At 40.6% G+C, this 12912-nt stretch overlaps 1 protein-coding gene across 1 annotated transcript in view; it reads right to left on the bottom strand.

The window, feature by feature from the left end:
• Nucleotides 1–12912, bottom strand: part of PDLIM5 (PDZ and LIM domain 5) — a 130137-nt gene that overhangs the window by 90160 nt on the left and 27065 nt on the right. The window contains 1 exon segment of the mRNA XM_082758810.1: nucleotides 773–924. Within this exon segment, the coding sequence (XP_082614936.1) occupies nucleotides 773–924 (152 nt within the window).

Below are 12912 nucleotides of genomic sequence, written 5' to 3' on the forward strand. Positions count from 1 at the left end.
CCAAAAATAAGGTCAGATCTTCTATTAATAGTGTTCTAATGCCTCCCGCAATTTCTCCAGTAGTAGGTCCTAAACTAATTGTTTAAAAGAACATTTCACATTTTGTTTCATTATTTTTAGTGCTTGTTTGTTTAGTGACCAGATAGTCATCCTATGCAATAGTTCAATCTCACTACTGATGGTTCAAGAAAATTTTTATGGGGATATACTCAACCAAACTATTGCAGGCCTCTTGAGGGAGGGAAAAAAAAAAAAAAAAAAAAAAAGACTGGTCTGCCACATTAGCTGTTGTTCCAAATGCAGGAAGTTCAGAAAGGAAGCTGGATGACACTATGGCAGCTAGATGTAATGAGAAGTTTACAAATAAAATAACGATGTAGGACTTGACACAAAAAGATATGTCCCCAGTCAACTGGAAGAATAGAGCAGAAAAAGTCTGGTGAAACCTGTTTTTTAATTAAAAACTGTTAATGAAACTGAAATTCAAAATGAAGAGGCAATAGACTTCATACAATATAGAGGAGGTGACAGAAGGTTGGAAAAGGTCTTTGTCTATTCATGTAATTAACAACTAATAAGTTTTCTAAAATGCTATAAATCAAGACACATTTCAGGCTACAGCAGTGTATCTTTCAATCACGGCCATTTAACTCTATGCACTTTGCCAAACCACTTACATGTTTTTATCCTCCAAACAACTGTTACGATGATGATTAATTCTCCTTCCAAAAAAAAAAAAAAAAAAAAAAGAGAGAGAGAAAAGCTGCCTTACCTTTGCAGAGTCATGTTCAGATTGCCTGTACATGCCTTGATCTTGTTTTGTGCTTCTAGATGAGTCATTCCGTCAGTACTTATCCCATCAATGGTGAGAACCACGTCGCCAATCCCCACGTGTGCTCGAGCTGCCTTTCCACCGTCACTAAGCTGAAATACCATGAAAATGGCAAATGAGAAACTTGTATTCAAGGAATATAAACATAAGTCATTCAGGACCTCAAAAGATTATTTATACACTGTGGTGCTCATAAAAACGGAAATGGAAAATAAAAAGTTATCATTTCTCCTTTGTGAGGATGTTCCTGTGGAAGTTACAGTATATCTACAATCTTTCTTTCTGGTAAAGCAATGTTTATAATTTCTTATTTCATGTGAATGACAGGAAAAGCATTGCACAGCATTATCCATTTTTCAAAACCAAACTCGACTTCTACTTCACTGGCTGACAGCAATCACTAAGAGACTGACACAGGGATTGACACACAAGATTTCCTGGATGCTACATTTCAGTTTCTTATCTCTTCACATCAGAAAATTCTCATAGAGGAGAAGAGAGGAAGGTTAAACCTTTTTTTTTTTCCATACTAGATTTTCAATGTAAGCCATCTATTCAAAGTTTCTGTATTTGTCAATGGCTGCTCATGTGTATGGAAGACGTCATTAGTAGTGAAACTGACTTTTCCCCAGCTGTAAATACTAGAAAGTCAAAAGTTCAACACTGCAGACAGGCCAGTTAGAGGACTTTGTTTTGCCTTGTTCTTGGTGGGTTTATAGTCCCAGCCACCCACAGCACATTCAGAACAGAATAAGAAAGGCCTCTTGAAAAGTTAATGTCTTTGATCAAGGTCACTGCTGAAGTTCAACTCAGCTGCCTTTGGTCCACTTGAATGAAGCACTTTAACAACAGAAACCTTTGTAAAGTTCACATTATTGACTCTGACTGAACAATAAATTAATCTTTTCATTTGAATTCAACTGGTTTAATTACCAAGAATACAAATAAAAATAAGGCAACACATAGCAAGATTTATGCATTGACATACCCATGGTCCTCAATCTGTTGATCACTTTATATCTGGCTACAGAGAGCAGTCCTGTGTGGTGCAAATTCCCTCTTTGTTTCCAGTTGTGTTCCCTCTCCTACAGTCAAGAAGCTGTAATTGCTTCTTCAAGGAATTGAGCGCACCCTCAGTAAGTTTGCAGACAACACCAAACTGGGTGGAAGTGTTGATCTGCCGGAGGGTAAGAAGGCCCTGCAGAGGGACCTGGACAGGTTGGATGGATGGGCAGAGGCCAATGGGATGAGGTTCAAAATGGCTAAGTGCTGGGTCCTGCACTTTGGCCACAACAACCCCATACAGCGCTACAGGACTGGGGCAGAGTGGCTGGAAAGCTGTGCAGAAGAAAAGGAGCTGGGGGTGCTGGCCAATGCTCACCTGAACATGAGCCAGCAGTGTGCCCAGGTGGCCAAGAAGGCCAACAGCATCCTTGCCTGTGTCAGGAATAGTGCAGCCAGCAGGACCAGGGAGGCGATCATCCCCCTGTACTCTGCTCTGGTGAGGCCGCACATTCGAGCACTGTGTTCAGCTTTGGGCCCCTCACTGCAAGAAGGACATCAAGGCCCTGGAGCGTGTCCAGAGAAGAGCTGCGAAGCTGGTGAAGGGCCTGGAGCACAAGTCCTATGAGGAGCGGCTGAGGGAGCTGGGGTTGTTTGTGTCTGGACGAATCTCAGGGGAGACTTCATTGCCAGGCCTACCTGAAAGGAAGGTGTGGGGAGCTGGGAGTCAGCCTCTTCTCACGGACAACTAGCAACAGGACTAGAGGGAATGGCCTCTAGTTGCATCAGGGGAGGTTTAGGTCTATGATTCTATGCTTGGAAGTTACACGTGCAAAACCTTACAACTCTTTTTTTTTTTTTTTTTTTTTTTGCATGCAAGTCTGAGTCTGTTTCTTGAAAAAAAAGTGCTATGTCTTCAGAGAGGTGCTGAAGCGACAAAATTACTTCATCTTCATTTCCAAAAGCGGAGTTCTCCTTCGGCCAAAATCACATACTAGCAAGCGACTTCTCCAGGGAAGGCAGAAGTAAGCCTTTCATCCACATTGTCTACAGCCTCTCTTTTAGTGCATCCAGTAGCCACCAAGAAGTTACCCCTTTCAACAATGACCAGCCACAAACTACAGTCATCAGTCTCCACAACACTTCTAGAACAATTGAAGTAAGGCTAAATCTTGAAAACAGTTCTTGGCAAAGGGTTAGAGACATGTAGAATACAAGGGACTTTTTGTATTTGAACAGTGATATGAGAAGGATGTCACCTGTCAATAGACTTGTGGAAAGTACACCATCAGCCTACCAGATGTGGTTAAGTCTTCCTTAAAAACTCAGGGACAATACAAGACAGCTGTGATATGTATCTGACAGCATCTGAAGACAAACACTTTTGCCTAATACTCAAAATAACAGACAAAAATTCAAACAAACCCTGAAAAATCCTTCTGCCCGCTGTTAATTGTATTTTATCAGATACATTATCTTAGTGAAAGGTAGGAAGACCTGTCATCTTGTCAGATTCAAAATCGCAGTTAGTCCCTCAGCATGGTAGGTGAACACAAATATTTCACCCAGAAGTGAAATTGAATTTTGCTAACAAGTGGAAGGCAGCAGAGCAAACCCCATACAAGGAAGGCAGACAGAAAAAGAAGATGCACTAATTTCAGAAAACTTCTGGGCTTGCCAAATTCATCAGAATTGCAATTTCTGCGGTAGATCATTTTCCAAGAGACTTCAACAACAAAGCCAAAACTCCTCAAAAAAAAATGGAGTTCAGACCCAACTTTTGAGGTAAGAGAGCCAATTACTATAAAACCCAGGTCAGGAAACCCCATGAGCACACAGAACACTATGACCAACATAGCTATTTATAGGGAAGATCCTCAAACCTTGGTGGGGGGAAAAAGGCCATAAACAGTTCTCTAAACTGCTACTGACATTTGACAGCAACGTCTGGAAAAGGGAATGGAACGTAAGGGTGTTAAAAGCTAAAGGTCAGAAGGATCACCATGCCTTGTAGTTGGACTGCTGAAGTGAATAAAATCCAGCTTTCTCAGAATATAGGCAAATGAGCACAATCCACATATGATGTAATTAGTGACGAGAAGGCAACCTATAAGCATTCGAGCAGCAAGACTCCAAAAGCAGGCTTCTTAATATTTTCATTGGAGGACAGGGGGACTACACCTTCTGTACAAGTGTAAAATAAAACAAACAAATAAAACTCACTTTTTACTTACGCAATTCTAGTGGCCAACTCACAAGAAACCAGATGATGTGCCTTTCAAGAAGTCACTCTTAAACTGTTGCCTTCTGGCAATGAAACTCTGCATGCACAAGTGGTAGAAAGGTGTAAAATTTTCAGCAAAACCCCAAGCTGAAATTGCATTAAAAATAGGGCTGGTAAGCATGTCCTGAAGATAGGAAAAAGAGCAGACACGTCCCAGGAAGCAGGGAGAGCTTCAGGCTGTGTCTGTGAGAGATCTGCCGTGCAAGCAGGGGACTGAATCTGCCTTATAGGTAGCAAGGGTCACAAACGTGGCTGAATTAACAAATTACTGGACTGTTATTTGAAGAACCGTGTATGCAGAGAGATGGCAGAGCAGTAATCTCCTTATCTTTATATAGCGGATAAAACTTCCAAGTAACACCTACAGATTTGGGGATAAGAGATCTGACTAATGAAGGGAGGTGAGGTTGGTACTTCTAGGAAATCTCATCGCCAGCACGAGTCTTCCCTGGCAGTGCCGGCCAGCATCCCTGCTTCATGAAGCAGCTGTAACAAGCTAGTGGTACAGCTACAGGGCACAGTTTTATGGCAGATACTGGAAAGAGCAATACAATCAGAGCAACAGATACATAAAAATAATTTAAAATAAGTACACACTGAACACAGCAGTAGGAATTTGAACACTGAAATAATTTAGATCACTTTCCCCACTGCAGATAAATTTCTATACCCAGGAGGCTTGGTTTTGACATTTCTTAGGTTCTCTAACTGCATGCTATCATCACAACAAAAAGTTCGTGTACATACTGGGGATTGTATGTACAACCGTTTACATATTTGAACCAAAAATAAAAGAAAGGATCCCCATATTCCTTATCGCAGTGGAAACTAACTCCATTGATTTCACTTTTTTTTCCACCCACATCCGGAAAAATCCAAGAGAAGCTTAAAAAAAAAAAAAAAAAAAAAAAAAGTAGGTGCCATTGTTAAAAAATTATAAAACAGGCTACCTGTGAGTCAAACTAATTTCTAAGCAGCAGAAATATTCTTGAAATCCTTGATGTATCTGTTTTAATTCTGTACTTGCAGTATCAGGAAAGTTTTTTTAAATCAAGAATGAATTACAGCTACTTTTTTTTTTTTTTTGATGTTACGCAGCAGACTTCTAAAACCACAAAATTGCCAAACCAAAAACATTTCCTCCTACTTAGTTGCATGTCTATATTTTCTGGGAAGCTCATTTTGAGACAGAGAGGGAGGCAAGCAGGAGAGACATTTCGTGATCAGGCACCTGCTGAGACCAATCACTCCCACAGTGCCCAGCAGCAAACCTCTTCTCATCCCTCAGCAGCCATCAGCTTCATGGCTGAAAGCCAAAATCCAGTCTGTGCCATCCAGAGACACTCAGGACACTTTCTAATAAACACTTATAAAATCACCCATCTAATAATAGACTTGAGTTTTATTTGAACCCAATTTTTTCACTGCTGTTTTTTTTAAACATCAGAATTCCAGAACTGCAAATATTGCTCAAAAATACATTCCAAATGTAGATAAAAAAAAAAATAAACTAGTTTTTGTTCCAGGATGAACTTCAAAGGCAACAGTACAAAACAATCCCAGCACAGTTCTACCCCCAGATTTTTAAAAGCAAATGGACCAAAACATACTGCAATATGACCGCTTTGTTGGGCTAAATTTTAGCTAGCCTATCATTTCACTTTGCAATAAGCAACATAAAGAAATAAAAAATTTTACTTTCCATTTTCACAGGGTATTTTAACAGATTCTTTCTAGGGAAATTGTGTGTGCACATACATGCACACCTATCTCTGAATCAATGCAATTTGTAGCTTAACTCATTTCTAATTAGCATATAACCATCTCCTTTTCCTCACATGACTAAGAAGAAAACTTGACAAGAATCTCTTCTTTGGACCATATCATTACTTAGCTTTTATGCAGTAATAAATTAGACACTCAGATTGCAGTTACTCATAAGACAAAGGTCTACTTGAATAGAGATGGAAGCTTTTATCTTTCCCACGCCGCCTGCCTCGAATCAACTGTAGCTACAACCGGCTCGTGTGGTGGTGCATCACAACCACTTTTCCAAAGAAACTATTTTGTAGTCAAACAGCAAATAATGCTCCCCTGTGACACAAACATCCTTCAATGTCATCTGTAACTTCCCCTCTCACAGAATGGCATTCATTGTGCCTAATTTAAAACTCACTGGGATCTCTGAAATCCCTCCAGCTTGATTTTTACCCCTCAAGCATTTCTGGCGTGTGGTTGCCTATAGCAATTCAGTTGAAAAAAAAATGCATAATCAGAACAAAGTCAACCAGGCAATGACCTTTAATCACTACCACTCTTGCTTCCCTTTCAGCCTGTATTCTTCCTATATTAAAGTATTAAAGGAAAAAAAAAGTACACCCACATACGGAAATAACATTACAGGAGAACTTTGCAGAACCACAAACTAAGTAAATAGGCAACCTCTCTTTATCAAATATTTTGCTTTTGCATGCAGATGTTGCAACCGCAGAGGCTTTATCTCCCTGCTATAACACACTTGATGCTACCATTTACACTCGTGACCTGTTACTCCCTTGTTTATTCCCAACCTTGCTCAACCTGAGCAAAGTACCACCTTGCTGTGGTATTTAACAGCATGCTCTCAAACGCACATAGAGCTCCAAGTACACCAGGAAGCCTTCGGTGGTTCACTACAAGCTCAGGGAAGAAACCCTTGCTGTAATTTTGGAGCACAGAAGCCTGCCCCAAAACACAAGGGCATGTGCCCTGCACAAAGCAACCCACAGACACGACAGCACATTGCCCTAGAATCTAACACCCAAATCCTGAAGCGCAAATAGGGTAGTGTGCTCCAGCCAGCCCTACCTCCTGGGGCAGCTCACCCAAGCTGCTCCCCTTGCTCATTCCCTGCAAGTCAGAAAGTAAAAACCCCACTTACACTCTGGACTCCTGACAGGTTTGGTACCCTTGGGATCTAGCTTACCACTTCTGCATGATAAAAAGTACTGAAAGAGTCAGGGGAGCACCTGCTTTTTGTGGCAAATGAGCTTCCTCTGCTCTCGCTGGAAACTGAGACCTGTATCATATTCCTCGCAGCCTTTACTACGGCAGTGTTATTCACATAGCCAACAGATTAGCCAGCCAGCCTTAATACTTGCTTCCAAATCAAGAACGTACATGCCAATTTTAAAGTCCAGATCAAATTTATACAGCTGAGGTGTAAGAGCTGTAATACAAGGTTTGCAGTGGAAACCGCTGACACAACCGGCTACAAAATGGGTTATGAGGCAATCCTGTAAATATGCTGAAGGTTTCCCCCAAACCAATCGGGTATCAGAATTAGCTTAGGTCAAAAAAAAAAAAAAAAATTTTTTGATTACTAGAGTATTTTGCTATGTCCCACTGCCAGGAAGCCCTGCCCTTGCCTCTCCACAGAAGACTGCCCCATGCTCCCCACCTGCCTTCATCCACCTGCCTTCTTCTCCCCCTAACTCTGAAGGTGCTCCCAGACTGATGGATAAACCTGCAGTCCAGGGTGAACAGAGCACACCAGCCATCACTGAGGACAACATGCAACATAAAGCAAAGCATCAACCATGCTTCTCAGCCTGGTTCTGTACTCCACCATCAGCTACCATCCCTGGGAAAGGACTAGCTATGCCTCCAGCCTGCCCTTCCAGGTCCTCCTGATTTGCTTCATCCTTTTTTTTTTTTTTCCCCACTCACAGCAGCTCCCTCGCTGCAGCACAGCAGCATACGGCTTGACTGAAGTTTCCCCAAGACAGCTCTTCAACTTACTGTAGCCCACAGAGAAAGGCTGGAGGGAGCCCAGAGGCATTCAAAGCTTTCGCTAGTGAGGAACCCACAAAACCACATCTCGCTTTTCATTTTCAGTTCTGCCATTTATCCTCGGCAGTAACCCCAACAACGACATATATTTTAATGTGATTGTGCCACGTATCCCTATCATCCCACATTCAGGAGCTGTGTCAAACAAAAGCTAACACAAAGCTGGAGTTTTCTTTCTAAACAAACATGGCCAAGAATGCCTGTGGGTTCATGTGTTCTGGACATATGGTTTATAGACATAAGATATATGGTTTCAACCCTCTCTTTTCTTCTCAAACTTTTTCTCTCACTGTATTTCAATCTTTGATATTTATCAAGTCCTCCACAAAAAAAAAATAAAATAAACTGTCACATACATGCACACATCAATCACTTCATCCATCCCTGCACACATCAAACACTGAGCTACACACCTACAGAGAAGCACAAAGAAGACAGTTGCTGCAAGAAGAGGCACCAAGCAGCATCACTTACGCTCGCACACAATTAGGTTGATGCCAAATAAAATCTAAAACCATTGATTGAGTTTACGGAATATGATAACTGCACGATGCATAGGTCTTTTGAATATGCTGTCTTCTGTTTTTCATCAGCTGATGCTAAACAGATCCACTTGAATGCCAGGGGGATGAAACAGAAGAACAAGCCCTCAGCTTCCCATGCCTGCCTCACAACAGGTTGCTAATAAGCAAGAACGGTTTCCACGTGCTGATGCCAAAGGGTTATTAGCTAGTGCCATCCCTCACTTGTCACAGCTTGACTGATCATGGGTGCTTTGCAGTTCTGCCCTGCTGTGAGTAGGTTTCATCTGTGCCCCCCCAGCTGCTGCAGATGTCAGGAAGTGGAGGCAGATGGCTTCACAAAAGGTGTCTTCTTCATCTCTAAGTTCTCTATGAAAGGGAAGCAATTAACTAAACAAGCAGCAATAAATTCTGATAAAGTTTATGCATTTTATATGTAGCCTAAACATGTTATTCAGGTACTGAGGTATAAGCTAGAATCGTATATACCCGCTGGAATTCAAAGGATTATTAAAATGAGTCAAAACTCTCATCCACTTCACGTAAAGAATAAAGCAACTATTCTATGCAAGTGTATCTCTACTGGCACCTAACAAAGCTAAACATCTGGTCTTGCTTTTCTGAGCCACCTGAAGCTCTGAAGAAAATAAAAATTATCACTGAGATGGGCAATACCTGTGTATCCTGATATTCAGGGGACCCAAGTAATATTCTGATTTGGGGAAGAAATAAAGTTGTGATGTCAAAAATAAAGCTGTTGAAAGGATGATGGCAAAACAATTTGGACATCATGGCTACAGTCAGATTTAAAAGAAGAAGGTGGTGGGCAATTCCAAAAAAACATACATTTTCTAAATACTGCAGTGACGGAAAGTGATTTACGGTTAAGTGCCAGAATGTCTGCAGATATTTCGGAGCGTAAATTAGGAGCTTTCAGTAAGCCTTCTCTCAAGGAGCTCAGTTGTGTTCCCATACTGCCGGCATGCCCCAGAGTCCTATTTATTTTAACTGCCTGGCTTCTCTCTGAAGATTATTCTTCTGTTCAGAGAGTTTACAGAACTAATCCAGGTTTCTCCCTGGGAGACTATATGCCAGTGGGTAAAAATTATTGCCTAGTTAATTTCTCAGAGAGACAGAAAGAGGAAATGGAATGAAAACGTAGCTAGAAATGTAATGTAAACTTTGTACGGCTGCTTTAGCTCTTGTGAGCTGTGAGTCTGTAGAGTCTCTCTTCCAGGGTTGTTTTTTTTTGGATGCCCAACACATTAATTCCACAACCAAAGCGCACAACTACTTGGGACTGCTGAAGAGACATCACTTTAGGAGCCACCTGGCTTGCATCAAAACAGAAGTTTCAAGTACCTGACATTTTTACAGCAAACAATGAGAAGTGCTGCTGACACTGGCACGTCCCTGGCAGGCAGCAGCCAGGGTCTTGGCCATCAAGAGCACACAGCATTACATCCAGAAGACTGCTAATGCCTCTCTCTTGGAATGAGCAGCTTAGAAAGTTACAAAATTAGGTGTTTGTTTGTTGTTTATTTGTTTTTTCCCTGGAGTTTCCTGAACTAACCCAAACCAAAGCTTTTCTCTAATTGTGTTTAAGTTGTATATCAAGTGATACTGATGTCAGCTTCTTCCAGAAGAACAAAAAAAAAATAATAGTAATAAAAAAAATCCATGGCATGAAGGCCATACACATGAAGATCCCTGCAGTGCATATAGTTGTGTGCTTTGTCTGTTCCCAAACAGGATTATTTTTATTCATTTACAGATGATAAAATTAATTCAACTAACTGAACATCCATCTCCCTAATAATCTTATTAGCCCATTGTGTTTCCATACAGGTTTCAGGGTCCCTCTCAATAGGATATGCCTTTCTTGCATCAAATATAATGTAATTGCCCCATGTTTTCCAGAATACACACTTACATAGGAATACAAAGAGAATATTTTATTCTGTGTAATTTCAATTAAAGAGTTCCCTATTTTTATTGCCTTGGAGTCCCCCTTATGGGAAGAGGAGCTGAAGGATGCAAAGAGGAGTCTCACACATGGCAGTAGTGAGAAGGAAATACAACTCATGAAGCAATCCCACACATGAAAGCAAAGCGAACAGATGAAGTACATGGGGAACTGTGAACTGAAACCTCACCTGACAGAAACTAATACAGCTTCACCAGTGGCAGGAAAATGCTACTACAAATTGAATGCCTCATGATAGTGAACTGCTGTTTCACTTTCTCTTATCCACAAAGAGAACAGACGTGAACAAACATGTAAGAAAAAACCTACATGCTTCAAAGACTCTATAATTTAGATAATGATAAGCTGCACCACATAAGTAAAGAGAAAAACAGGGGCAAGTTCAGGCACCAAGAGCATTCCTTATGGGCAAAAAATCTGTGTAGGGAGTACAGCTCACTTAACCGTTATCCCAAACCAGAAGTCTGCTAAATGTCTAGCAGAAGTCCACTTTCAAGTTTAAACCCACAGGCAGCAATGAGTGCCACCACATCAGCTCCATAGAAAGTTAGGACATATTTAGAAGTCATTTATAGGGAGAAAAAATAGATAGATAAATAAATTCTGAGTTAGTGACATAAATCCTGGCCAGGAGTGACACAATAGATGTGAGAAATACAAATGTGACTGAAAGACCAACAATTTTTTACTAAATGATGGAGAGAAGAGATCACTTTAGAGACTGCAGGAGGATGGTGATGTAATTCAAGCAACAATGAAGGAAGATGTCTTGGCAACCACATGGAAGGAACTTTGGGGCAGCCAGGACGAAAGAGGAAAAAGTTGTATTAGCTGAGAAAAAAACAAGAAAGGGAGCAGCTGGCAGGTTTTGCAACCTGGTCAGAGAATCAAAGTGCAGTCTTGCAAACCTGATTAATGAGAAAGCATCAACTTCTGAAGACAGCTTGAAAGAAAGAGATGATGTACTGCCTCAACATCACAGAGTTGATTTTCTTTTTATACAACCTTCTCCAGATCAACAGCCGTACGTGTTTGTGCCTTCATTTAAAGCAGTGGACAGAGAACTCCTCAGGATTAGTCAAGTACAAACTTCTAGCACAAAGAAATAAAACAGAAATAGGAGTCATTAGTAAATCCTAGTGGATATCTTGCCTTTTATATGTCAAGGGAATATTAGAGCAGACATTTACTTTAAGCCAGACACTTACTAGCTAAACACCCAACATATAAAATACTGAAGGAAAAAATCCAATAAAAAACCCTCAGAAAATAAGAAACACATTTTAAAGGAGTTGCACACTGTTTAATAAATTCATTCCAGCTGTTTATAGCTAAGACAAAAATCTTTATCACAAGCTAATAAAGCTCATGAGAACATATAACAACTTCAGATTTAATTTTGCATTTCTAGCTTACATGTTTATACAGAACATATATAATGTTCTAAGTTCTGTTCTATAACAGTTTTAGTTTGATTGACCTCAAACATGACAATTACATGACTTCAGATTACACAGCTGCAGTGGTTTTTTTTGTTGTTGTTGATGTTACTTTGTTTTTTTAATACACATTTATATATATAGACACTCAAAACAATGAGTGATTGACAATTGATCAGAGGCCGGTGAGGCACTGGCACAGGTTGCCCAGAGAAGCTGTGGATGCCCCGTCCCTGGAGGTGTTCAAGGCCAGGCTGGATGGGGCCTTGGGCAACTTGGTCTGGTGGGAGGTGTCCCTGCCCATGGCAGGGGGGTTGGAACTGTTTGGTCTTTAAGGTCCCTTCCAACCCAAACCATTCTGTGATTCTATGATATATATACAAACGTAAATAAAAATTGTGTATATATTTTTAACACAGAGATGTACACCTAGAAATGAAAAGGCATTCTTCCCCCTCTATCGACGACCTGTATGAGAAGGCCATATGAAGTTTATCAGCATTTTCTTCAGGCAGGATGTGACAAAAATACATTTGTCCAGACAAATTAGGACAAATACTCTGACTGCAAAAACAAAGAACCTTATTTTAGGTGAATTCTCCTGAGCATCTGATTGCCAAACACATTGAAAATTAAGACTGAATATAAACCACTGCAAAATTTCCTTACTGAAGTTCCAGAAAGGAAAACACTGGTGTATTTGCTGCCACTATGAACCTTACCTACATCTTTTGCAGCCTTCTGAGTTTCACTGCTGTGAGTTGCACTGAGTTATGCCACAACATGTGTTTTGTTAGTTGGACATCTGGAGATCCAGAAAGTTACTCACACAGCTAAACAATGAATAAAGTTGGAAGCTAGTTATCAAATAATTCTGAGGGAAAAACAAAACAAAACAAAACAAAACAGCACCACAAACAATAAAAAAAACTTAGTCCTTCAAATCTACTCCCCACAATGGTCTATCACTTGCTGTCAGCATATCACCGTGCAGTGCAAAGTGCCCGGCCACTCAA

Source organism: Aythya marila, assembly GCF_965140915.1.
Source record: "Aythya marila genome assembly, chromosome: 4".
NCBI classification, from domain to species: Eukaryota; Metazoa; Chordata; class Aves; order Anseriformes; family Anatidae; genus Aythya; species Aythya marila.